This window comes from Terrapene carolina, unplaced genomic scaffold, assembly GCF_002925995.2.
Source record: "Terrapene carolina triunguis isolate 2854851 unplaced genomic scaffold, T_m_triunguis-2.0 Scaffold193, whole genome shotgun sequence".
Classification (NCBI taxonomy): domain Eukaryota; kingdom Metazoa; phylum Chordata; order Testudines; family Emydidae; genus Terrapene; species Terrapene triunguis.
In genome coordinates, this window is record NW_020664544.1 from 2,539,940 (window position 1) to 2,567,276 (window position 27,337).

Sequence of the window (27,337 nt, forward strand, 5' to 3'; positions counted from 1 at the left end):
CCGCAGACCAGGGCTTTGCAGGGGAAACTTTGCCTTAGCTCTGAAGAAGAAGGAAGGTCCCATTGTGGGGGGGCTACCGTGTTCCTGGGCCGTGCTGAGGAATAACCCTGCGACTCCCCCCACCCCATACGTTCTCCTGGCTGCCTGCAGTGGCACCGCCGTGAGGCTGAGCACGGGGGCCTCGCTGCATGCAGTGGGGCCAGCTCCACGCAGCCCAAAACCAGGCAGCCGGCCTCAAAACACCGCGAGGCTGGCTTAAAAAAAGGGAGATCTAAAAGCGATCAATTTGGGTCGCGTTTTATTTGTCTTCTGGGTTTGCAGCCTTTCGGGTGCCCCTGGGTCACGCGTTCAGGCTGTTCCCTGCAGCCAGCGGGGCAAGAAATGTCCCACTTGTTAAAGGCACGCCAGAGTTCTCCCCGAATCGCGGGACTGCAGGGACTGTGAGAGGCAGAGCTTGTGGGGCTCACAATAAGTGCGAGCGACGAGCCAGGAAACACTGGAGAGGGATCTTGGGTCCATTGCTACCTGCCTCCCTCAGACCTTCTCAGACGTCTCCTGTCACCCACCCCGTACGCTCCTACCCACACATACGTCACTGACACGGATACATGCTGCCCTGTGTGTCAACAGGCCATATCAATGCAATCTAGGATCCCAGGCACATTACAACAAGGGGCCTCCCCTGGCTCGCCCCTCCAATCACCCACCCATGAACTGTCTGGTGAGCAGCCCACTAGTGCTCCTCTTAACAGGCAGGTGTGGCAGTAAGCCTCCCCCCTTCCCCCCGCCCCGGGTACTTACCTGACCTGCTGGGGTGTATCTGCTTGGGGGAACCAGCCCACTGCACGCTTCTCTTCCTGCCATACAGAGTCCTCTGCTGGGGTGGGGTTGGCAGGGCCTGGAGTTAACACCCCATTGAAATGAGCAGAGCAGGCCCCCCCCTTCTCCGAGCTCTTGTTTCAGGCTCTCTGAAGACTCAGGAAGATCTCACTGCCTCCGTAAGTAGCACTTGGGTCATATCATTGCGCGTTTCTCTGCCATCACGAGGGCTAGCAACTTACTTCTTCTTTTGGCAAATGAAAGCGGAGATTCGGATGCAATGACATGGCTCCCAGTGCTGGGGCCCTAGATACAAGCCTGTAGTCCCCACGCCTTAATCCGGCAGGCCCAGGAGAAAGGGCACGGGAATGCCGGGAAATCCTAGCACACCTTCTGGTGAAACCACACTGAAAAAATGGGGGCAGTGGGGGGCAGGGCTGCGACTCCAACAGTCCTGCAGCCACCCTGAGCGGGGCCATGACGAGGCGTCTAATATAAGGCAAATACTCGGCGGCAGCACTGAGGCGACCCTGGGGGCCTGTGTCTGTTGCTGTCTGTCATCGGACTGTGGCAAAGTGATCTCCAAAGAGCCCCTCCTTCCCTCCGGCCGCTGCAGCGCATCCCCGCGCCTGCCCCGGAGACAGCGCTAGGGCTGGCAAAGCCGCAGCTCCACGGCGCCCCCGCTGGCCGGGGCGAGCGAGAGCAAAGTGGGAAGTTGGGGGAGGGGGTCACACCGGGAGACTGTCCGGGGGCCAGGGCCGGAGAGGCTGGGGGGTAACGTACCCCTGAGTGTGACATCCCTAGAGTTACTCGTTGCTAGTGGTCATGTTGGCCTGGAGGCCCAACCCCACCCCCCTGTCAGCCAGGGCGCGCCCCCGTCCGTGCACAGAGCCCAGGGTAGAATTGCAATGTCGGAATCAAGGGGCGCGTGGGCAGGGGGTGCAGGGCAGAGCGGCTCTGAGGTACAGGGGGCGCGACAGCAGTTCCGCGAGGGCATTAGCACATCTTGGCATCCCCCGAACCCAGCGAGGTTTGTTTGTGGTCGTGTCCCTTCCTTTCCACTCAGAAACAGCACCAATGGGTTGGCTCGGCCCCGGCCGGTCGCCAAGGAAATCTCCCTGTCCCCCGTTTACCGCCGAGTCACTCTCGCACGCCGTCCACAGGCTGGTGGCAATCCAAGTCGCCCTTCAGCTCCGGGCTTCCTGACAGCTTGAGGCCAGTTTTCCGGTCCACGCACCAACACTTCCCACGCTGCCCGTCCAGGGCCGGGTGACACTGCGCATGGGACAGGAGGCTCTGGTTAGTCCCTGCTGCACCGGCAGTGGGGCACGTCCGGCCCTGGGCTGGCAGAGAGGCACGTCTGGCCCTGCCCCGTGAGCATGGGGAGCTGAGTCCAGCTCTACTTCTCTGCTTCTAAACATGATGGGCCCAGTACAGCGTCCACTGATTTCAGCGGGCTCCCCATGAACCCGACAGACAGCACAGCACCCGGGCCCATAGGTCCCATTGGTTTCCAGGAGGGTGAAGCGCTGGGCAGAGCCACGGCAGGCCTGTGGCCGAAGCGATGCTGAACGGAGGAGGTGTCCGTTCCGGTTCGTGGCGAAGGGTGACCTGGCCCAGGCGGGTCAAACGCCTCCCACCATGAGGGTGCTCCTAGTGGTTCTTTGCCCAGCCCTCACCCCTCCCGGGCCAGGATCCCAAAGCACCCTCTGGGGATGATTAATTCATAGCCTGGCAAGCCCCCTGCGAGGGAGGGGAGCAGGCACCAGGGTCCCCTTTGCAGCCGGGAAGACCGGGACACGTGGAGGCGAAGGCTACGTTTTCAGCGGTTGTCCCCACTAAGTTTGGGGGCCCGACTTGAGGCCCCTGGGGCCTGGCTTTCAGAAGGGCCAAAATCAATGAGCTGTGGGTGCTGAACACCCCAAATTAGGGGCTTTTATGTGGTCCTTGGTCACCCAGTTGGGCGAGGACCCAGGAGTCCAGATTCCCATGCCTGTGGGTCAGCCACAGCTTTAGCTGTACAATGGGCGTGTGCCCCTCTCCGGCTGTCCTTGTCCCCGAGCCCCAGGCCGGGGCTCCTGCTGGCAATGGGGGCGCAGGCCGTACCTGTTTGGGGTGGAAGTTGCCGTTGCGATCGCAGTTCGGGATGGGGATGATGTACAAGTCCTCGTGGGTGCGGGTCTGGGATGCGGCCAGCCTCTCCAGGGCTCGGTGCAGCTCGCTCTGGCACGACCCCTGGGCCTGCACAGAAAGCGTTGATCGGATCCCAGCTCGGGGGAGGAAGAAGACCCCCTCCCTCCTTCCACCTAGACAGGCTGGAGTCCCCCTCTCCCATCCGTGGCCAGATACCCGCCACGTGGCAGCCACTAACAATACCTTGCACCTTGAGCTTCCTTTCCCTGGGGGGGGGGATGGCTGCAAACGCCCCCCCCCCCCTCGGCATGAGGGTACAATACCCCCTGGGTGTTTGGAGAGCCCCACTCCCTGCTGTAGCCCCTGCAACGCCTGGGGACCATGGGGGCCGTTGCTCGTTTCCCCTTCGTCGGTGTCGGTGTTGGGGGGCCTGCACCGCCCGCCCCCAGTGGGGAATTTCCTTGTCTGGGGCGCAAGGAGCGGTGAAGAGCGAGGACAGTGGCTAACCGGACGGCGCACCCCTGACAAACCAAAGCTACCCCAGGCCGGCTGCTTGCACGACCGACCCGCCCGCTGGGGCCTGCTCTGCAGCCTCAAACACCAGCCACTTGCTGGGCACGGAGAGGCACCAGGGAGTTGATCCCAGGCCCGTGCAGCAGCAGCCCCCATGCAGGGAGTGGAAGGGGCATCTCACTATCTGCCTCGTCTCCTCCCGATGATGCGAGTTCCCGTTGCTCCTCATCTTCACGCCGCTGTTCACCCGGTCGCGGGTTTTTGCCTGCTGCTTCAGGAGACATTTCCGGTCCTGGATGCTACATGGGCTGAAGCTGTTGTTGGGGTGGTCGATCTCCTCCTTATCTGTAAAATCGGAAGGTCAGGGAGAGAGGGGAGCAGTCAAAGGGGAGCAGCGTTTCGGGCGGGCTGGGACAGGAGCCTTGCGGAGCGATATCCGGGAACTGGAGCCAGCGCAGCCCTGGCCTGCTCCCCCTCTCTGCACCTCCCTGCCCCCTCCACCGCACAGAGGTGTCGGGTACGCTGCAGCTGGCCATGGTGCAAAGCCGCAGGGAGTTTGTTACAGGATTGACTCCGCACGTGGCTCTGACGTGCACTTGATATGCTTTGCACGGGGTCCCCGGGCGTTTAGATAGCTAGGACAGGGCTGCTGTTCCGATTCTCCCAGAATGCACCAGCTGTGCAGACAGTGCTGTGCTGCTGGGGCCATGTAACCGTCAGGGAAGCCTGGGCCAGGCCTGACTCGGTAGCGCTTGCTCCTGTCTGCGGCTGTGCCCTGGGAGCTAGTGGTGACCCGTGTGAAACGAAGTCTCAGGCCAGCTCCAAGCAACGCCTTTGCTACAGACACCCCCATTCGCACGTTGGCCCCACAGCTAGTTCCCACTCGACGGACGAGTCCCGGGAATCCAGCCAAGCACTGACGTACGGGGGTCACTTTAAGCCAGCGCCTGGCTGGACCAACCTTCCCACCTCCTGTTGGTGGGTGAGACGCGGCCAGACGGGCGGATTGCTCCGGACAGCCTGGCGCGCCTCCACCGGGGTCACACGCGCAGTGTCAAAGCAGGACAGAATAACATGAGATTTTGACTCGGATCGTTACATGGGGCTGTGGCTGGCGATCCCTCTTCCCCCGTGGGGGAAGGCCCAGCCCGCTAAACCAAGCCCTAGTACCACGCATTAACGGGGAAAGAGAAGCCGGCAACGTGAGCTGCTCTCCCGGCCGCCTACAGACACTAGAGCAGAGCTGGGCTGGCCCCTCATTCACCAGCCAAAACGAGGGATTTGCCCAGTTCCACCAAACCACCGTTTCTTGCCTAAATGTCACCCAGCCGCTTAATAAGTCCAGAAACCTTGGTTGCTTTGCATGGCACTTCAGGTATTTCCTCCTCACCTTTCTGACTAGTCTCACTGATCTGTGTTAAATTCGAGCCAGGTGCGGACAGACGAAGGCTGAAGAGTCTAAACAGACAAAGAGGCAGGAGAAAGCCAGGATCCTTCTCCCCATTTCATAGACGGGGGAACTGAGGCACAACAAGATTAAAGACACACCCAAGGCCATACAGTGAAACAGCAGCAGAGCTGGGACTAGAACTGAGGTCTCTTGAGTTCCCGTGCAGGGCCACAGCTCTCGATGGCACTTAGAGAATAAGACGGAGAGTATCTTATTGCCCTTATATAAATCCATGGGACGCCCACATCTGGAATACTGCGTACAGATGTGGTCTCCTCATCTCAAAAAAGATATACTGGCAATAGAAAAGGTTCAGAGAAGGGCAATTAAAAATGATCAGGGGTTTGGAACGGGTCCCTTATGAGGAGAGATTAAAGAGGCTAGGACTTTTCAGCTTGGAAAAGAGGAGACTAAGGGGGGATATGATAGAGGTCTATAAAATCATGAGTGATGTAGAGAAAGTAAACAAGGAAAAGTTATTTACTTGTTCCCATAATACAAGAACTAGGGGCCACCAAATGAAATTAATGGGCAGCAGGTTTTAAACAAATAAAAGGAAGTTCTTCTTCACGCAGCGCACAGTCAACCTGTGGAACTCCTTGCCTGAGGAGGTTGTGAAGGCTAGGACTATAACAGTGTTTAAAAGAGAACTGGATAAATTCATGGCGGTTAAGTCCATTAATGGCTATTAGCCAGGGTGGGTAAGGAAGGGTGTCCCTAGCCTCTGTCTGTCAGAGGATGGAGATGGATGGCAGGAGAGAGATCACTTGATCATTGCCTGTTAGGTTCACTCCCTCTGGGGCACCTGGCATTGGCCACTGTTGGCAGACAGGATACTGGGCTAGATGGACCTTTGGTCTGACCCAGTACGGCCGTTCTTATGTTCTTATGTAGCCAGGGCGTGTCGGCCCGTCTGGCTGGGCGTGTCTCTGTCCCCCAAGCACCGCAGTAGCCACACAACTCACAATCGTTATTTATCCCGGATGGGGGCTCGGTGCCCATATCCCCATTGTAACTGCAGCAGCCGACAAAGCAATAGGGCAGAGCTGGGAACTGATACACCAGTGAGTGCCAGGCTAGTGCCCTAGGCACTGGGCCTTTCTTCCTCCCCGTAACCCTGAGGCCACCCTCCTCTTCGTTCTTCCAGCCATTGGCTTGGGGGGAAATTCACCAGGGCGGCAGCAGCCACAGAGGGACGCAGGAAATGTCTTCTTCCCTCCTGCCCAGTTTTTGTTGTGGCCCCTGCGGGGAGCTTGGCGCCAGTGAGTTTGTTTGCATGTCAATCTTTCTAGTGCCGCTCGTCACCACTGGATTTTCCCAAGCTGCCCGCCATAGTGCCCAGCGGCTGCCCAGCCTGCCTCTCCAGAACGACCCCGCCGCCCAGCTCCGGGGCACCTCCCCAGCAACCCCGGCTGCAGCCCAAAGAGACGGTTCCATAGGCAGCAGCCAGCTTTGGCCCCCAGCCCTGCTCCGAACTGGCCCACTGACAGCCCCCCTTCTGGGCGAGTTCCCGGCTCCTTTTCTGTGCCCAGTTCGCTCCCTCCCACCGGGACTCCAAAACGCTTTTGCTCCCGAGCCCTTTTCCAAATGGGCTGAATAAAAGTTTCCATCTGTTATGTAAAAGTTGGCCTCGCTCCCGGGAATGTACATAGGATACAAATGGGTTCGCACATCAGCCCAGCAGTTCAGCGTAACCTGCCCCTTCCCACCCGAGGCAACCGATGTGCGGCCATTAGGGGGGCAGGGGGGCAGCAGTTAGCTCTAACGCCGGGCTTAAAAAGTCTTCTCCCCCAATCTGCACCCCTCCTCCAGCTCCCCATACAGCCCCTGGTACCTCCACCCCCACACCTCTCCACCGGGCCCCTCTCAGCAGCTTTTCAGCGTTGATTGTTGTGTGACAACGGATAAAGACAGTGCTTTACAGCCTGGTTGGTTACTGTAGGGTGGCGCATGACGAGTGGTTTATTATTGGAGGGGTGCACACCAGTGCTGGTTTGATTAGAGAGGAGTTGCTCAGGTGTGCTAGGCTGTGTACCTTGGTTTGTTAGTGTAGGGTCTCCTAGGACGCATGCTGGGCTGCACTCATGGCTTTATTATTATTGGCTGGCTGATGACAGCCGAGCTGCACACATTCAACTGGCCCCCGAACAGGGGCTGTCCCAGTGACCCTACCCCCTGTCCTCCCATGCACCCTGCCCCTCCCTCCTGCCCTCTAGGGACGGAGAACGTCCCATGCACGAGGACCCAGAGCATTTGCTGGGGTCACCTGTGCGATATCCCACATCAGCGCTGACATCCTGCGCGCGGCTCCCTCCCCTCTGCCAGCAACACCCACCCACCCCGCTCCAGAAGCCTCATGGGCCAGGTGATGTGTCCGCAGCTACAGACCAGCGGCTCTCTTTGCTAACGGAGGCTGGGGCCCGTGGCCCGGCACCATCTGACAGGAGAGGCACGGCAGGCTCTGTGCATCCCCAGGACCCCTTCCCCACAGGCCGGCTGGGCCCCAGAGCTCTGTGACAGTCTCCGGCTGGCGTTTCCCCAAGAGATCTGTCACTACCCGGGATGGTAACCACAACAAACTCCTCCCCTCCCTGGCCCCCCACTTCTATTTATACCCGCTAGGCCCGAGCAGGCAGCAGGCCAAGGAGACAGCTGCACCTTCCTCTGGGTGCATCCAGCAAGATGGCCAGGGAGCCAAAGAGGGGTCCGCTCGGGGGCCCCTGTCTCATGGCATAACCCTCGCCCAAGGCGTCTCGGTGGGCCCAGACCTGCCAGCCCCAGCTGGGGGCAAGAACAGCAAGGCCGGAGCTCGAAGGGAGGCTGATCCCCGCTGGGAAAAGGGTTTAATGCCAGCACGTCCTGTCCCTGCATCCCTGGTCCGAATCCGGATGGGCCCGATCTTGGGGTGCTCCCGCGACGAGCGTTTCCCCCTTGCCCGTAACCCCACTGACCGTAGTGGAGTTACGCCTGCTGCCATCCTGCACTGAATGGGATGTGGCTTCGTGCCATGCGGGCTCCGCTGGACGAGTTCAGCGGGAAGGCTTGTTGGCGGACGCATGGCCTGGTCTGGCCCTAGAATGGCTGGAGTCCTGCGAAGGGGAGAGCGGTGCCACTGCTGCTAACGCCGAGCGCCGCTCCTCCTTCAGCTCACGCAGGAGCTGCTTCCAGAACCAGAGCTCATGGGTTCAAGTCCCAGATAGGGACCGACTCCTAGGCAAAAAGACGTGCAGCCCAAAGCTCTTCCGCCAGGCTCCCAAATTCTGGAGAGCTGGAGGTGTTAGAAACCCCCAAGTTTCCCCAAATCAGTGGCCAGCTCGGAAAAGTGAGGCCCAAAGGGCCATGAGATCCTCCAGCTGCGCTGCACTAACGAGGCAGGAGGTGGCAAATCACCCACTTTCCCAGCCACGGGCGGCTTTCGGAGGACCCAGGACCGTGCCCATCCATGCCAGGGCGGGTGCCTGGAGCGATGCGTCTGTCCCATTCGCACTCGGGATAAAACAAGGCCACCAACCGGAGGCCTAACGGGCATCGTTACACAGAAACGAGCTCCGGCCCCCTGCCTGCCTAGATGGCTCTCTCCGTGACGGCCTGATTCAGACTCCCCCACTCCCCCCGCTTTGTTCCCCGTTCGTTCTAGCACTTTATCCCCTCGGCATGGAAAGCTGGCGCCGGGCTCTGCCAGGCCTTGCACGTCAGCTCCTTTCCCTGGCCGAGCCTTTCGCGCTGGAAATGCACCGTGTCCAACGAGCTCAAGTTTCATTGTCTGAGCTCCAGCGGCACCGACGGGCTGGCTGGCCGAGCGCTCGCACCCGCGGCCTTGGGCTCAGGGGGGTGCTGCCCACGCCCCGTGGGGCCCGCTGCTGGGGGAGCGCAGTGGGGCTGCCCTTCCCCAGTGATGTCCTGCAGCAGCACGACGGGCAGCCCCAGCGCACCAACCAACCAGCCCACAAACTGGCCCTGAACTTTCATCAACACTTTTGCGGGGCTCACAAAAGTTCAGCTAAACTACCCCCCTCGCCAACCTCAACCCTCCCCCCCCCCCGCCCCAGTTCCTTTCCAGTTTCACTGTGGCCTCTGCACCTTCCCTGCTCTGGTATTGCAGACACAGTGGGGCCAGATCCACTAATACTTCCCCTTAAAAAAATACAGCCTGGCTGGGCAGTGTAAGGCCCCCGGGGGCTTCCCTCAGTAGCCCAGGAGTTTGGAGCCATCACAGCACTGGCTGCCCCGGCTCAGGCAGGACACTGCAGTGCTCGAGGAGGTTCAGGGAAGAGGAATGAGAATGATCAGGGCCTGAGAAGACTCTCCTAGAAACGTGATTGAAAATATTGGGCTCGTTTGCCTTAGAGAGGACGTAAGAGGGGACCGGGCAATAGTAAGTAGTCTAGAGAAGGGAAGTCTGGAGCTTCTGCTCTCCCGGTCTCATAACACAGGAAGAAGGGACCGTCCAATGAACCGGAAAGGTCGGCCTTTCCAAACCGATGCAAGGAAATTCTTCACAGAATGCATAATTAGACGGCGGAACTCATTGCCACAAGATGTTATTGAAGCCGAGATCTTAGCAAGGTTCGACGAGGGACTAGACTCGTACCTAGCTAACGAGAGCGATCGTAGTAAATCCCGTAACAAGAGCTTTAGAAAGGAGATTAAACCTGCTCCGGGGTGTGTGCTACTCTCTAACTACAGGGCTTAGAAACAGAGGCTGCTGAGCGCAGGTCTCTGGCACCTTCCTCTGACGCATGTGGTACTGGCCAGATGGGATCCTGCGCGGGACGGGCCTCGGGCCTGAGCCAGGGCAGCGAACATACGGGCCTATCAGAGGGATGGGAAGTTTCGATTCTCTTGCACCGCTGTGCGTGACGGTAGACTGGCCTGTTCTAAGCCCCCCTGCCCCCGCGGCTCAGACCCTCACTGAGCTCCAGGTTCTCAATTATCTCTGGATATTGCTTTGCACGTGTGCTTACAATGCACGCACACACACACGGATCCACATGCACGCGCACACACACGCATGCACAGTCCTATGGAAACCAAGGCCATCAGAAGTCACGGAATGCATGAGCCCCCTTCGCTCGCCCTTGGGGAAAACGCCCCTAAACCGTTTGCCGTTCACTCGGCGTTCTCCAGACTCAGGGAACATCGGCTGGGGTGGGAGTCTGACCTCAGCGCCGTTCCCACTGGCCCTCCCCACCTTCTCGCCAGACGACCCAGTTGGCAGCAGGGCAGCCCATCCTCTGGGCTCTGCCTCAGTCAGACACCCCGAAAGCCCTCCCCGCACAGCCCAAGCCCAGCTGCTTTGCCAAGGGGGCAGGCGCCGGAGGGCAAAGGTTTCTGCTCCTTTGAGATAGGACAGCATGTCCTAGCTGAGCGGAGCACATTGTGGGAAGCAGGATTTTCCCAGGATGCTCTCTGCTGTTCCCAGTGTGTTTTGTTTGATATTCATTTACAAGCTGTCACTTGCAAAAGGAACTTGAGCCTTACCCTGGGACTCCGGGGAAGGAACTGGGCACAAAAGGCTGCAGGCCGGGCCAATGACAGAGCACAGCGGGGTTGAGTCTGCAGACATTCCCGTGCTCGTGTGGCTGGGCACAAGCGGGAGAGCCGTGCCCCCTGCCCGGGGAGTCAGAACCCACCAGTCATTCACATGCACCGACGGGGAAAGCAGGAAACAAGTCTAGGAATAAAAAAGCAGAGTCCAGTTCTGAACTCCAGGATGTTCTGAACTCCGTCTGGGCGAAGCGCGGCTCCAGGACTGCAATAGCAGACGCTGGCGGCGGGGAGGCTGCTGTCATGGGACCAGCGCTGGTTAGCTCCGCATTTTTTAAAAGCTGCAGGTTCCTTTGATTTCAGGATCCTTAAAGCTCCATGTTTGGTTCAAACAACATTTTTCCACTGCGTGTGCCGGGCTTTTTCTTTTCTGTCTTTGCCATGCAAACCTTTTCCACAGCCGCATGTCACTAGCGAGGTCTCCGGCTTGTTATGGCCGCAGCATGGGCTTAGTCTATCAGCAAAGGGGAACATCACATCTGCAGCCACATACGCTTTGAAGATGTGCCGGTGAAATAAGAAAGCGCACACACGTACACGCACACACACACCCTCACACACACACACAGACACACCCTCACACATGCACACACACACACACCCTCACACACACACAGACACACCCTCACACATGCACGCACACACACACCCTCACACACCCACATCTACACACAGACAGAACCTCACATGCACACCCACACACCCTCACATGCACACACACACACAGCCACGTACACCCACACAGACACAACCTCACTCATACATCCCCTCACACACACACATATCCCCTCTCTTTCTCTCTCTCTCTCTCTCTCTCTCTCACACGCACACAACCTCACACACACATACACACACATCCCCTCACACACACACAAGATTTGCCTGGTTTTGGAACCCAGCTCTGTGGATTTTATCCTGACTGATTTGGGCTGTAACAGGAATGGGACGGGCCCCGTTCACTCTTGGACATTGTTAGCCCAGTTTTGCAGAGCAGAAAGCTACAGAAACCCACGCTGCTTGTAACAGGCTGTAGCACAGTCCATTTCCAAGTGCAGTTACAGTTTAAACTAATCAGTAGTGCAGAGGAAGAAGCATTTGCCCAAAGAAATGTGGTGAAATGCTGTCGATGCACAATACGCTAGAAAGCCCCCTTGATTTTTAAGAAATGTATCAGAACTGTCGTTTTCTCGCTCTATTGCCTGGGACCTGTCATAGGAGTCAGATTTACAAGCCTAACTCCCACAGGTCCTTTAGACAATCCCCAGGCGGAAGTGGTAATATGAAATGAGGTAAGGTTTGGTTTTAATCATAACACCAAATCTAACCCGCTCAGGGAGATTTTTGTATCGAACAACTCGGTTTCAGCACAAGCAAACATGAGCTGTGCTGACTTGACTGAAAGCCCTCTGTACACAGAGATGGTTCCTGGCACTAGAAGGTGAGAAATTCTGCTGATTTGCCAAACTCTAGCAGAGTTTTACAGGTAACTTGGCCCTGAGCCCTGCCTAAACCAGCCTGGTAATTTGACCTGGTGGCGATCAATGCCTGGACGCTCCCTGCGAAGGTTATCTCCTCCTGCACTTCGCTAGAGCATGGTAACTCCTCACCACTTGCCAAGACGCAAAGTACAATAAGGGGACACGAAACAAACCATTCGAGCGGCAAACTGCAAATGCCCTTCCTGTGCTGTGTGACGACCTCCCTCTGTAGCCTCCGCTGCCGGGATCCATCCAGCTCTGAACTTCACCCAGCCACGCTGGGAGGAAAGTTTTCAAGGTGAGGGCAAGCAACGACCTTGCTCTCCTCTTCGGAGGAGCCAGGGCTGGACGTTGGGGCAGTTCCCTTCACACACGGGAGAGGAGAGAAAAGGGGTCCCTTCTGACCTTAAAGTCTATGAGTCTATGAGTCTGGAACACACGTTAGAGCCTTTGCTACCCAGCCTTGGGAAGCACTCTCCAGACAGCTGCCACCCCCAGCCCTCCCTGCTTGGAGTCAGATGGGGAAACCGAGGCACTTAGCGGGGCAGTGGCTCAAGTCACTTGACCCCAAGGTCACAGAGGGTGTCCGGGCAGAGACAGGTTTTAAACACAAGAACCTGCTGCCCTGAACTTCTAACGGAGGAACAAGGCGAAGCTAAAGGTGAAGATAAAGGACCCTTTTCCCAGCAAATGTCGATTGATAGGAGTAAATCACGTGGATTGGAAGGAAGGTGGCATCAAATAGTGGCCAAAGCGCTCAGGCGAGCGAGACACGGGCTTCCCGTCTATCTGCCCCATCTCTGCCGACAGTGGCTCTCCCACCCAAGGCTGGGCGGGAGCTACAGTCTGCATCCGTGCGGCTCCCGCTCCCCCAGCGATCAGAGTGAATACCAATGAAACCCCCTGGGTCGGCTGCAGGGAAGCAGATGTTGCCCGTGGCTGGTATTATGTTTATTACGGTAGCCCCTCGAGGCCACAGCAAGGATCGGAGGCTCCGCGGTGCTAGGAGCTGCACACGGACCTGGGAGAACAGCCCCTACCTGCAGAGCTGATAGTCCACACAAGCCCAGAGAGGGGAAGGGACCAGTGCCCTGCCACAAGGCCAGTCTGTGGGTAGGCCCCGGGGGCCTGTGCTCACCAGCAGAGTCCTGCCATACTGGCCCAGGGAAGTATTTATGGAACCGCTGCCAGGCGCCAGGTCAACGTTCGCAGTGCGGACACTTCTCCGGTTTGCTGTTTGTTGTTTGCTTTCCATGTAATCTGTCCTTTTCCAGGAACAGCACGAGTCCTTGAAATGTGAAACGTGAAACCAAAGGTGGCAGCGGCCGGAGACCCTGTACCAGGGCGGCGCCGGTGCTGACGGGACGTGGCGAGGTTTCGCACTGGCCGCTGATTGCCCCACGGCATGGCCATGCCACACGCTGTGAGCTGGTAGCCAGCCGGTTGGGATCTCAGGATGTGTCGGGGGGAGGATCCCCCTCCAAACTGGGGCAGGGTGGTCTATGGGTCACCTGCCGGGCCAGATGGACTGTTTGCCCAGTTGGGGCACACTCAGGCGGATCTGAAGTCGCTGCACCTTGCAAGACCCTGTCATTCCCGGGAAGAGGCATTTGGGGAGAAGCAGAGCGAAATGTTTTACCAAGGGACTTCAAGCCCCCTGTACCCCTCCAACCCCCCCCCCCCCCACACACACACACACTGCATAGAGGTGTTGAATCTAAATGGGACCGATTAAAGTGATTTAAATAAAGCAAAGACCCTTTGGGCAGGTCAGCTGAAACAGGAAGTGCTTTGAAGAGGCAAAGGATTCACACAGCTTGGAGGAGCAGGGTCCATAATCCGGCCTGAGGCTGCAACGCGCACGATTGCTGGGAAACGCCCGGTCTGGTTTTCCTGGCTGCAGGTCAGGGTCCCAGGGCTGGGGGCAGGAGCTGTTTGCTCCTGGGGTGACTTGAGCAGGTTCCCGAGCAGGTCCCCGTACAATGGTCCCAACGCTGTTGCTCTCACGCTGATCTCGGCATTTTTGCATGCGCCAGGGTGGGACCTAGGAAGCTCTTCCCCGCTCGTCCAAGCATATGGGGAAAATAAAGTGTCTTCCAAGAATCTGGAGCCCCCCACGGACCGGTCCCATCCAGCATCCAGCCACTGCCTGGTTGGCCCAGCAGCACCCTACACACGGGAAGGTTTAAGGTCCCCACTATTAAGTTTCAGTGTCTCCAGGTCTGAGAACTTCCACGTGGCCTGGGGAGTTTCGCTGACTCAAATCAGCCAACACCAGGTCTGAGGCCAGAGCTGGCCAAACTCTGTCCTAAAGGGCTGCAGGTCCCAGTCTAGTTCCCAGTATGTAATGCTCCGTATCTACTGGGACAGGGAGCCTCCCCAGCCACAGCTGAAGGAGAGTGCAGGCCACCTCTCTGCCTGAGCGGGGTCATGTTCTCAGCCCTGCTTAGAAACGACCTCCCCCCATTTCTTCCTCAAGCCAGCTAATAATGTTGCCTAATGCAAAAATCTCGTGTCGCTCCCCAGCATGGCTGCACTTGGCTGGCGGCCACTGGGAAATGGGATAAAGGCCTTGACCTTTGACTGTTTAGGGGGCAGCCGGGCCAGGAAGGGGGCGGCAGAACAATGGGGCTAGAGCCAGTTTTGGTGCTGGCAGAGCTGCGAGGCTGAACGCGCCTGGGAGAGGGCTCGTGGAGAGTTCACAATAACAAGCCTGCAGGCTGAGGGCTGTGCAGAAAGCAAACAGGAAAGGGATGTCCGCCTGGCCTGGAGGAATGCAGCCAGCGCTCTCAGCAAACAGCACTACCACCTGAGGGGGGGCGTCAGCCAGGGCGTCCCCCCCAGCCTGCAGGGGAGTGCATCTCGCAGCACTCAGCGTGAAGACACTGGAGCCCTTGGGGTGCATTTGTGACCTGGCTACTTAGCCCCCAGGCCGCCATGGACTCAGCATTGACGTGAAATCCAGGGCTACGGGGAGAGATTTGGATCTCAGGCCCAGGGGATACATCCAGATGAGTGGCTCTGGATTCACACCGCCATGCCTGGGGTCAGCACCAGATGCAGGCCAAGTGCATGTCCCACGGGCGTCAGCCACAAGCTTCCCCGGCTTTGACCCTGTATCGGCACCACGAGGGCCGGAGCCTGTGGGGCGGGCATTGCACACATGCTCTGGGGGGAAGGCAGCGCTGAGAGTGGGGCCTGGGGTTCCATGTGCTGCGGCCCCGATAGGCTGAGCTTGGGAGGTCCCATTCTCCACACGGCCGCTGCACGCACCACCTCCCTCGAGAGCGGCTGCTGGGCAAGGCAGGGGGCCGGCGCTCTCGCTGGCCATGGGGCGTGGGAATGTGCTTTTGTCCATCCCCTTGGTAGCTGTGGCTTCGCGCAGCCCGGGGCAGAGACAGGCCAGAGCCAGTAGCCAGAGTCACTCCTTGATATATTCTGCTGGCTACATTTGGCCCGGGGGGCAGTGGCCAGGTCTGCTAGTGAAGCCTAGGGCAGGGCTGGATTTCCCAGGAGACGAGTCCTTCGGGCACTGCCCTTCTGCCTGCCAGCATCTCTTGGGGCAGCGCAGCAGCAACATTACACAGGAGCCGTCGATATTGACGGGCTGGAGGAAGCGGGGGACAGAAACCTTGCAAGGGGACCGACTATGCTCCCTCCAGGAGAACTGAAGGCTGCAGCAGCCACCGCTGGCTCCAGTCAACCTTGCAACAGGTCCAGGTCTGTGCACAGAGCAATCCAAACCCACAGCGCGTCCTGCCAGCCCCTCATGCTGTGCTTTGCATGGAACGCAGGCTGCCTGTCCAGACCAGCCTGCTCCCTCGGCTGACTCCGCCTTTAACCAGGCAGACTCGGACTCAGCAACGGGCCGCAGCTGCGCCGCCTACCGGGGTGTCGTACCACGAGTGCGGGGGTGTGATTGTCCCGCTCTGGTAGGCACAGAGGAGACCCCCGCTGGAGTCCAGCTCTGGGCACCGCACTTGGGGAAAGACGGGAACAAATCGGAGCGGGACTTGATGACCTCTCAGGGTCCCTTCCAGCCCCACTTTTCTCTGACTCCATGGAGGGGCCACTTGCCATGGTAACCCGGCACAATGCACAAGATTCCCAAGGTGCAGCAACCCCCCACCCCGCCCCCCACCCCCGCGGCTGTGGCTTGAGCGTGGGCCTTTCTGTTCCCCCTCGGAGGGCGGCTGGAAGGGGAAGCAGGAGAGCGCAGCATGACCCAGAAGAAGGAAAAGCCAAGGGAAGACGGAAAGAGGCCGGCGGAGCCAAGAATCAACTGGATTCCTGGAGCAGAATCTGCCACAATGAAAAATAGCTTGGAGTTTACTAGCTTGTTTTGTCTAAGTCATGTATTGTGACTGTTCCCTCAATATCTGTATTAGCCGCCCAGCCGGTAAAGGACGCTGCAGCGAGCCGTGCGGGGAGCCCGCGGCCTGCCAGCCAGCTCACCAGCAGACGTGCACTAGCCCTGCGAGAGGCTGACGAGCTTGCAGAGCCCTCAAAATGCCCGCGGGCATAGCCCGAGGAGAACAGTACCAGCCCCATCGCCCTGCACGTGCAAATCCCTCTAACCAGCCACTCACGCGACAGCCGCGGTGCGAGCTGCCTGCCAACAACCCCCGGGCCCACCAACGTTCCCCGTCCGGCGGAAGAGCTCGTTCGGCTGTGGAGACTGCCTAGCTGCCGGTAGCCCACTCCTTTGTTCGTGCACCAGTGGTGTCAGCCCTGGTAGCTCCGTGCTGGGAAGATGTGCCGCCTCTGCTGGGTTGGCACAAAACATAAACTGTGGGTTTCAAGCCATTCCTGGGGAGGTCCGCCCGCTGCAGCTCCATGGGCCGTGCTGCCGACATTGGTTAGCACGGATGGGACATTCGAGGACACCCTGAAGGTTCAGCACAAGAGCAGGTGCTGTGACGCCGGACATAAATAGCTGCAGCTTTCAGCAGTGCAAGTGCCTCCTGCTCGGACACACCTGCAGCCGGTGCCGGGCCCGAAACGGAACAGCAGCTCCAGCCCCCGCCCACGCCCGCCCCCGGGGCCGTCTCAGCACGGAGCTGGGGCCGGACGACACACCAGCTCTCGCCCAGTCCGCTGGGTCCCATCGGGCAGGGCTCCGGAGAAGGGGTCAGTGTGGGAGGACGGTTGTATTAGCTGGAGGGCCAGGAGGAGGCGATCACAGCTGAGACCGGCTGGGCCCGGCTCCTCCCAGCAGAGGGCCCATGATATTCACATTTCCCTTCCCCCGTGTTGCGACTGGGTGCCCCTAGAAGGCAAGATCCCCCCTTAATCCTGCTGCCTCCCCCGCCCCACCTTTTCCTTGCAGTCCCTCAGCTCGGAGCAGCTCCCCACCGGCCCTGCGGCCCCCCAACACCAGGGGCTGGGGATGGGTCCTTCTGCCCTTTTCCTTAGAACGGATTTTTTCCCCTCTGTGGCCATGCCACTCCCAGCCAAGCGCTTTCCCGGGACCTTTGCTCTTTGTGCTCTTGGCCTCCCTGGCAGAACTTGTTTGGCTTTTGGTACCTTGTCAACACACTGGGGTTTGGGGGGGTCGTGCTGAGACGCCTGGTCCCGGCGTCTTGAAGCCCAGCGCAGCCCCAGGGAGCGGATCCGCAGGGCCTCCGGCTCCTCTCGCCCCCTCTGACGTGGAGGGACTCACACCCAGTGTGAACCTGTTGGGAGACTCCCATGACTCTGTAGGCCAGGGTGGAGCCAGGGAGCGGACTGGAGGGGGGCGGGCCAGGGCTGAGGCAGGGGGGAATGAAAGCCCCCAGTTAACCCCTGCCCTGCTGCCATGCTGAGCTCCCTCCTTTCTCACGTTCTCATTCGGTCACTCAGTCTTTGGCCTATTTGCTCCAAGTGAAGCCGGAGGGCTCGGCTCCCTCTAGGAAATGGAACGCTGAGCCAGGCTCCATCTGTGGGGTCCCAGCCAAACGCCTGTCAGGATCACAACAGAGCCACCGAAGGAAGTGCTGCTCCCCAGAGCCAGCCGCTCTGTCCTTAACCCCTTCCTGGCCAGGACACCTGGGCGCCCCCTGCACTGGGTGACGAGCGCTGACCGGCGCACAATCACAGGCTGGGTAGCACAGCGGCCCTGCCAGCGGACTGCAGCCCCGAGCACTGGGTCATGCCAAGGAAGGACGAACGCCCCCTGCTGAATCACCCACACTGTCTCCCAGGCAGGGAAGTGTGTGGGGGGGGGGAGGGGCAATATACCCCCACAAACACAGCCAAGTCTATAGAGTGTGTGTACGTCCCCACCCTGGAGCGTTAGTCCCAATACCAGTCACAGCCCCCCCGCCCCGAGGCACAGTTCTGGTCCCAGCCCAACCTGCCCCAGAGCCCAGGGTCACCCGGCGTCTCAGAGCAAAGCCCCGGCCGTCATTGGGTTTCACCTGCTTCTTCGCCCGGTGGCTGCGAAGGCGGCCGGGGGGGCGGGGGGACGGAGATGAGAACAATAGGGCCAGGTTTGGGGAGCAGGGTCCGAGTACCCGGAGCCAGCGCCGTGCATGAGAGCCCAGCCCCCCAGGCCAAAGAGGCGTGGGCCGGAGCCTAGCCCCCACGGTAACCGTCTGCGGGTGGTCCTGGCACCGACGTGGCCGAGCGGGAGAAGTAAAACGCCCTTTCTGGCTGCTGAGCCCCTCTCGCTTGGCAGGGGCCGGCCTGGGGAAGGCCCGAGCAGGGCTTGGTCAGGCGGGGGGGCAGGGAGCAGGTCAGGCAGGAGGCGAAGGGAAGGGCCCAGGGCTGGAGCTGGCTGCAGGGAGCTGGAGGGGGGAACCAGGGCTGCTTCCTCGTCTGTTTGTTAGTGGAACCTCTGCAGGGAGGGGAACCACTTCCTCTCCTGGCTGGAGCCAAGCCAGGGCGCACCGGAGTGGGGGGGTTTGCTGGGCCACCTGCATATCTAGATACGCGTACCTGGATGTACACCTGCATGTGCACAGCCCCCCGCCCGTGTCTGCACTCAGGACACCCCGTCTCCCAGGGCGTGACGCCCACCTGGATGCTGCAGGCCAGGCCGGCTGAGTCTGGAAGCCCTGGGGGAGGGAGGTGTGGGGGTTGGGCCACGGAGAAACAGAGAGGGCTGTCTGGTCTGTCTGTCTTACCCAACCGTCCGTTCCTCGCCCCCGTCCCTCCCACCCCACCAGAGGGCACAGACTGGATTCCCCCACCCCCTGCCAGACCTCCTGCCTAGCTGCTCCTCCCTGGGATCTGAGGCACAGACAGCAGGACAAGGCCACGCCCGTGTTTCAGTAGCTCCCAAACTCTGGCCACAATTTGGGGTGGGCGTGGCAGAGTTACCTGTGCTGCTCCCAGGGTGACGAGTGTGATGGAAAACCACAGACAGATGGACAGATCCACCTGGAGCCAGAGAGCTCTCAAAGGCACGGGATACCCTGGGAAGCGCTGCTCTATTTTCTGATGCTGGTTGAGCTGGGTTTTCCGTTCCCATAACCCCTCTGGCTTTCTCCTCCTCCCTGGACAGGCAGCGCATCTCCCTGCAATCATATGTCAGCACTGCTAAGCCTGGTGACAAGCGGGGCCCAGAATTACATTGCTCCAGAACAGAGAGACGCCATTAACTCCCAGGCGCGGCGGATCCTGTTTTCGCTCTCTCGAGACTCGAGAAAGCCTCGGGGAGCTGTGGGTCAGTGCCAGGCAATGCTGGGTAACGCTGCTCGCTGCAACGTCGCCAGTTACAATATCCTGATTCCAGAACAAGCTGGGACGTTGCCGGAGCAGAACAGACGCTGAGCCGTTACCCAACACCTCCCCTCCTCTCAGCAGCCCCCACCCCTGGCAGCGGGGTCCGACGGTCGCATCGCCCCCGTGCCAGCCCCATTTCCCTGAAGCCATGTTACTCGGCAACCAGCCCGGTGTTTCCTCTGCTCCCTGGGCCCACGCTTGATGTGATCCCGGCGGAGGAAAGGTCCCCTAGGCTGGACACACAGGCCAAGTCAACCCTTGGGATCAAAGGAAAGAAATCGCCTGATGGATGCCCAAAGCGTATCCGATGGGACTAGCGCTAAGTCAGCACCAGAACAATTGTGCCCAGAGCCTCGGCTGCCGGAGAGGTTCAAATCTCAGACTTGGGATGCCCCCTGACGCGAGACGAGCAGGAAGCCGGATCCACGCTAGGCAGATAGATAGCGTGTCCCAGGTAGAAATGACCAGACCAAACTGGGCTGGTTCCCCTGCCCTTGGTCAGGCTCACCCGGCTGCCTGTTAGCTCCATTCTTCCTAGCTGCTATTTTTAGCCTGTCCCATAAACAAACTTAAAACCAGCCGCACGTGGCCCGTCGCCAGCATAATCCAGCTCCCTCTCCACACCGTGGGGGGGAACACCTCTGCCAGCGCGGAGACAAGCTAGATTTAAATTAAGGCAGCTGGAAAAACTGAAAGACACAGCGGAGAGCAAGGTGCCATGGGAACCATGTGCAAATCAGGCTGCTAACAAGGGGCTAGCATGTTCACTGGTGTCCACGTGTCCGTGTGGAGAGGAGGGAAGAGGTTCCATCCCCCGCCATGCCCATAGCAGCCACACAACATATATGTAGCTCCCACAGGGTCAAATTTCCCCAGACATATTTATCCAGTACTAAATCATTACTAACTAATGGCCAAGTGTTGGGGGGGAACCTCCTTCGCCTTTTCCTGAATGCCACACACACGCTCAAGAGCAGCAACTGCTGCTGAATGCCACAAGACAGAAACCGACAGAATTAGACAGTGGAACTCATTGCCACAGGAAGTCGCAGGGGCCAAGAATTTAGCACGATTCAAAAAGGAGCTAGACATCTGGATAACAAGAACACCCAGACTTTTCATTAACGACAACCCATTTTGGAAGGGATATTTAACCTCCTACTGCAAGGTTTAAACTTCTCTCTGACTATTAGAGATCAGAATGAGAGCTAATGTGGCAGAAGTAGATTGTCGCACCTATGCTGACCATGGGGTTCTGACACCTTCCTCTGAGACAGCTGTTGCTGCCCACTGGCAGAGATGGGACGCTGGACTGGATGGACCTCGGATCTGGCGCAGTCTGGCAGTTCCTGTGTTCTGACAAGCCAAACGTTCTTTGGCTCCATACGGACTTTGCACCGTTAGCCTAATGCAGCCGTGTTGCAAACTCTCAGGCTTCTGGCAAGTCTCCTTGGATATTTCCAGCTCCTGGAGCCCTGTGATCAGGTGAGAATCTTGGCTGTCATTAAAGAAACCCAGGAAGTTGCTAGCTCTTGTGACTGTGGAGAAAAGATTAAAACCACTCAACCTCACGACGCAGACAGCAAATACAAGAACCCGACATTTATTTATTTATGTTTAAATTTCACGATTTCTGGAGCCTGCCTGGTAATTGGGGGTGGCAGCCGAAATAGGGTTAATTACCTGCACTTCCTGAGAATGGCCCAGGAGTCCCTGGGGTGCCATGGCCTGGCCTTGCAGCTGGGTTTAATTCATTCTCATGCCGGCAGCTGAGCAAACCCAGCCAGGGGCTGCTTTTGGAGAAGCCCTGGCTGTTGCTTGAAAGAAGCCAAATTTGGAGCTTTTAGCTGCCTGGTGCATCTTTTCAAATCCAAACCTGACTGGATTTTTGTTTCCCAAGTGCCTCCAGCACAGACAGGGATCCTGTCCGTCACCAAATTAAGCCAATCCAGGACCCTAAACACACATCCCATGGCCCCGCCCCCAATTTGTCACCCTTCTCCTTTCTGGAGAGGCAACAGGTTTCTGAGTTAAGATGAATGGGATCACACGCCTTTGAGCTCTTGTTCCAGGCTCTCTGCAAACTCAGGCAGACACCAGTTATGCTCTGGTCATATTTTCAAGCTTTTCTTTCATCCAGGATTGCCAGGAGCATTTGTTTTTCGTTTGCTTTTTAAAAGCCGATATTCCAATCTCATGATATAAGTCGAGAAGCCAGGGCCCATAGGCCTGTTGGGCCTCTCTTAATCCAGTTCTGCTCCTCCCCAGAAGAGTTTGCAATCTTGTTTTCATAGGATGAAACAGTGAACTTGTGGGGTTCCCAGGGACATGGAACGCTGCAGCCAGCTGATTCCTCTTGGTTTCCCTTCCTCTTTGCCCCAGTTCCAGCCAGGCTCCCGTCGGGTTGGGTGTACGTTCTCCCAGCCCATCCCGCATTCACAGGGCTCTGCTGGGCAGGCACACACCTGCCTGGCTACATCTCTGTATTTGTTCTGCTGGGAGCCACCTTGTTATCAGCCACCAACCTCGTCCGCAAACACAGCCCCGAGAGCGGGAGGACAATCGCTAGCCAGGCCCAGCCCTACACACGGCCTCGTCACGTGGCACCCGTCCACAGCACCCTCCTGCCCCGCTGACCCCTGCGGGGCCTGGAGCCTTCCGGAGGGAGTCTAGGGGCACCGCCGGGGGGCCAGTGAACTCCCCCGGGGCAGCCCAAGTGGAAGTACGGGTCAAAGCAGGTGTCCCATTGGCTGTTCTCCCCCTTCTCAGGCTGGGCTGAGCGATTCCAGCAGGGAGATAAACCCCGTCCTTGAGGGGCTGGGGCTGGCTTCCCTTTACCGGGCCTGAACCTTCAACTCGGGGTCCTGGATCCTGAAGTGCAGCAAAGCTCAGGGGAGTCGGGAGCCGAGGGGGCGGGGAGCATGAGTGAGAAGGGTAACGTGCCTCCCGCTGCATTGCCTGCCTTGCCCATCGGCTGGCGCTCAGCCGCCCAGCTGCAAGAGCCGCCTCCATCAACACCGCTCCATGAACAGCCGGGGTGATGCTACCGTGGGGGCAGGGGTGGGGGGTCCCTCAGCCCCACCGGTGAGCTTCAAACTCCAAGATCTTTCAAGCCCTGGGCAGGCAGCCGGGTTTCTCATCCCAGACTCAGCAGAGCAGGGCCCCCTCTCCGTATCCGGGCGGGGACAGGGCAGCGGAGGAGCCGTCTGCTCCCCTGGCTCCCTGGCGAGGTGTGCGGCTCCAGCGAGCACCGGCCCGTCACACCGCAGGCCCTGTGGTCAAGGGCAAAGATTGCCAGGCCTGGGCTACAATTTCAAGAGCAATCCAAAAAGCCCCCCTGCCCCCAGCCGGGGATTTCAGGGGAAAAAGCTGTTCCTGGGAGGCGCAATTCCTGGTACTGGGGACCCGTGTTTACTGTCCTAGCTACACATTAACGTCTGCCCAGTCACGTCTGCCTGGCGGACACAAACAGCGGCTCAGCGGGTCTCTAGGAACGCTCTGCAGGGCCAGGCCGAGCGTGCTAGGCAGTCATTCTTAGACCTCCCTAGCCACGGCCCTCAAGCCCTGAACCCCACCCAGTCCACCCATCTCTCCAACCACCTGCCATCCCCCCTTCCGGGGTGCCCTGTGCCCCCCCAGCCTGCAGCATCAATGGGGGGCTTTTCCCCAGGCCCCTGGGATCTCAGCCAGGTGGTGCTGGCTATCGACTACGGCTTGTGTTTTCAGAGGGACGTAGGCTGCTCAGTTCTCAAGGGAAGTCTGGGGGTCCCCGGTGCAGGCAGGGAACGTCACTCACCACTGAATTACCAGAGACCCCCCTGGCAATAATGCACAGGGGGAGTAACGTATGCTCATCTCGTCCAGCTCCAACGGCACCAGCTCCCTGCCACGTAACAAACTTCCTCCCGCCCACCCCATTGTTCCTGCTGCACGTGCTGCCCTGGGGCCTGCCCGGTGTCTGGCTCATCTATTCACACAACATTGGCTCACTCCCTGGGACTCCCCCATTGGTCTGGCTGTAGCCAGCTGGTTTCTCTTTCCGGAGCTTGTCAGCTCTTTGGTCTGTGTTTGTACAGCGCCTAGCGCAAAGGGGTCGTGGTCCGTGCCTGGGGCTCATAGGCACGACAGTAATACGGATAATGAATAACAACCACGCTTGCTGTCGGTACCGGACATGTGACACACAGGCGAGCAGTTCTTATTCTATCCAGTAGAGGACACTGGTGATACATGCGCAGTCTAGCCAGCCTGCTACGCCCATTTGACAGGTTGGGACCTGGGGCACGGGGAGGTTCAGGAACAGAACCTAAGAACCCCTCTACTGCCCCCCAGCCCTGAGCTCTCCCCAACGGGCAGGGCTGCCGCCTCTGAGGCACACAAAAACCAGCCAGGCTGTGGGCAGGTCCAGATTCCAGGCGGGGCCAGTCTGAGGGCGGGGCCAGGAAGGGTCTCAGCTCTCGGAAAGCTACACGGGACGTGGAGGAATTCGGAGGCGGGATGAGGGCACCGCTTCCCCCATTGGCTGGCATCCGTCCTGCCACGCACGCCGCATGCATGTGGCCAGGTGGCCACAGCGCACTCCCAGCTATGGCGGGCACGGCCAGTCGTTAAGATCACTGCACACATGGCCACACGTGGGCACAGCAGAAAAACAGCAAATGACTTCAGAGCGGCGACCAGCAAGGCACTAGGAAAGCCGGCCAGGCCAGTCACAAGCTGGCCAGGTGGCCACCTACCAATGGCCCAGGCTGCCTCGGGGATGCCTCCAAGAGGGTGTGAGCTCACTGGGAGAGAGGAGGGAAGCTGGCGGCAAAGGGGAGGAGGGCGGCGGCAGGATCCCGTGACCTGCACTGTGCTGATGGGGCCGCCCTGAGCCCAGGCGGGTCCGGCTTTGGCGCGCTCCGCGAGGAACAATGCACCTGCTCTCCATGCCCAGACTCATCCGGATACCTGCAGAGCTGGCTGGAGATCCCAGGGCCCCGCGTCCTGGGCCTCTGCCCCCAGCCAGAGCCTGCAATGCTGGAGGAGACAGGGGTCAGCGCAAGTCTGTTTCCTGAAGACTCGGGGCGAAAGTCGGAATTATGCAGGGCAAAGCCGAAAGCAGCAGGCGGCCCGAGGGCAGAGGACAACAGCTGAACACGCCGGAAGCCCTGCAGGCTTCCTAGCATCCCTCATGCCCGCGTCCCTGCACCCAACTCCCACACTCCAGCAACCAGGCAGGGCAGAGGCCAGGGCTCGCTAGGCGGGGAGGGAGGTAGATGAGTGCCCATCCCCATGGTGTCGGAGTGGGAGAGGGGGCTGGGATAGGCAGGCCAGCGTCACAGGGAAGAGCTGGCGTTGGATTCCAGTTCACCAGCGGGACAAGGGTCAAGGGAGGGATTTTCCAAAGCTGCGTAAGAGGCTTTGGTGCCTCGGTGCAATGGGAACCGGGCACCTGCCGAGCTCCCGCGGGTCCCTTCGGGAAATCCGCCCAAGGCCTTTGCAGTCTGGCCCAGCACAGACCCGCATGCGGCAAGGTCAGGCCTGGGGATCGTTCCAGCCCATCCTCCAGTAGGACGCCCCAAAGGCACCACAGCCAGCCAGCCCCAGTACCCCGAGGCTACCCCGGTGTCCCCAGCCCAAGTCTACTGGAGCGGAAGAGAGAGGGGACAGTACAGGAGGGGGAGGAGGCGGCACAGAGATGTAATGGCTGGAGGAGCAGCCCGTGGACGGACGGATAGGTGGACAGATGGATGGATGGACGGACGGATGGGTGGGTGGATGCCTGATATTTCTATTCCACTCGCCCTGGGTGCCGTTCTGCGGCTCTCCCTAGCCCGAGCTGCAAGGGGTCCGTCCTTCACTCCCAGGCTCTTGGCTGGGGTGGGGACCAGGTGTCAGCCCCTCCCTGACTCCCAGCCCCAGGGCCAAGGCCAGACCCTGGTTCCAGAGGGCAGCCTGTGCCCGGAGGCCTCTTTCCTCCCGAGCTGCTGGGTGGCCCAGTGGAGGAAGGGGGCACGGGGGTGGGGGGCGCCAGGGAACAGGAGGAGGGAGCGTGTCCCTCTGAACAAGGGGAACGAACTCTCCATCTACCCGCCGACACTGGGCTCCTCTGCTCTGTAACCCCCAGCCGGCCTGCCGAGCGCGTGCCCTGGGGAGGGGGGGGTCTGTGGCATGGCCAGATGATGCGACTAGGCCCATGCACACAGGGTGCCCCGTGGAACAGGGGCTCGTGCAGCGGCATGACACAGCCCCCGTCTCCTACCCCTCCGTGTGTCGCTGGGGGAGGAGGCGGGGCCAGAGGGGCCGGGGCGGGGCCAGAGGATGCAAATCTGACCTTGTGGCGATGGATCAGGAAAGCTGAGGCAGCCTGGGGCGCTCCCGGCTCAGGGTTGGCCCAGAGGCCCAGAGCCCCCACAGCCCGGAGCCCAGGCTGCACTCGGCCAGGGCTGGGCCAGTTAATTCGCTGGACTCAGGGCACCGTGGGGAGGGGGCCCCTCACTGGCAGGGCGAGGACGGGCGAGGCAATCGGTGGGTTTCCTCACCTGGCAAGGGACCCGCCGCGGCTGGCACTGGGGGAAACGCAGGCACCTGGCACAGGCTGGGCAAGCTCGACATTAGGCGCTGGGATCCTCATGCCGGCTGTTGCAGAGAACCAGCCCAGCTCTGCCCTGGCCGACAAGCGCCGCAGGGCTGCCCCCCCGGGCTGGGCCAGGGGGTCTGCCAGCTCCTCTACTGCAGCCAGCCGGGCTCCTCTGAGTGCCCCCTTTGTGCCCACCATACCCAGAGAACTGCCTCTTCCCGAGCACCGGCCACTGGCATTAACCCCTTCCCTCCCAAACCATCCGGCTCTGTCTTTCAGCTGAGTCTGGCCATTAGCATCTTCCCACAGGGGCCCGTCGCTGGCACAGCTGGGGGGGCACCAGTGGGTGTTAAAGGACCAGCTGTAGGTACAGCTCACCTCCCCCCAGCACCCCGGGCAGCGATGCCAGAGAGTGTGTTCCTGCCCACGGCGGTGTCCATGCACAGCCAACCCCTCCCTCCCACACATACCTGCCCCTCTGTGCCAGCCCATGGTTCACCCCCTCGGTGCCAGCCTGCAGGGCTCTGACCTGGGGGGGGGTTGGGGGCTCCCTTCCCATGCGTGTCCCCCCACGCAGGCCCAGCCCCCTTACCTGCCGGCTGGAGGCTCTCCTGCATGGACTCGATCTCAGACAGCTCAGTGCAGACGCCCTGCCCGTGCATCAGCGTGTGCAGGGGTTTCTCCACCCCCCGGGGCGGGTAGCAGCGCAGCCCGGAGCCGCAGCGGGCAGTGTAAACCCCGCAGGGCGTCCCTTTGCTCAGGGCGCAGGTGGCGCAGCACCCGCAGCCCGGCTCTCGCACCAGCTCCTCGCAGCCCACGGGCGCCTTGCAGCGGGTCAGCTTCTCCTCCGAGCAGGGCGGGCAGTGGATGGCTTCGTCGCTGACACACAGGCCCATGGTGGCCAGCAGCAGCACCACGGAGAGGCCGCCTGAGGGCATGGCGGGCGGGCGTACGGACCAGGCGCTATGGCGAATAACGGACCAGCCAGCCGAGGGCAGGGGGGAGAGGGAGCGCGCAGGCCAAGGAAGGCAGCAGGGTCCCAGCCGGGTTGCCCCCCAGACGCGCGGAGAGGAGAGGGCTTCACAGCCTGCTCTCAGCCCAGCCAGCAGCCATCCAGACTCCGCACTG

General features: G+C 60.0%; 1 protein-coding gene across 2 annotated transcripts; it reads right to left on the reverse strand.

The window, feature by feature from the left end:
- Positions 1 to 281: 281 nt before the first annotated feature.
- On the reverse strand, positions 282 to 27,337 carry IGFBP4 (insulin like growth factor binding protein 4). 2 transcript variants are annotated; one of them, XM_024193422.3, is made up of 4 exons: positions 26,802 to 27,337; positions 3,647 to 3,810; positions 2,926 to 3,060; positions 282 to 2,094 (listed from the first exon to the last, which is right to left on the reverse strand). In XM_024193422.3, the coding sequence occupies exons 1-4, from the start codon at positions 27,145 to 27,147 to the stop codon at positions 1,960 to 1,962; spliced, it is 780 nt and encodes a 259-aa protein (XP_024049190.2). In that variant the 5' UTR covers positions 27,148 to 27,337; the 3' UTR covers positions 282 to 1,959. The 2 variants fall into 2 exon arrangements, with proteins under 2 accessions (XP_024049190.2, XP_026510523.1); XM_026654738.1 differs by lacking the exons at positions 3,647 to 3,810; positions 26,802 to 27,337 and having other exon boundaries at positions 2,926 to 3,640.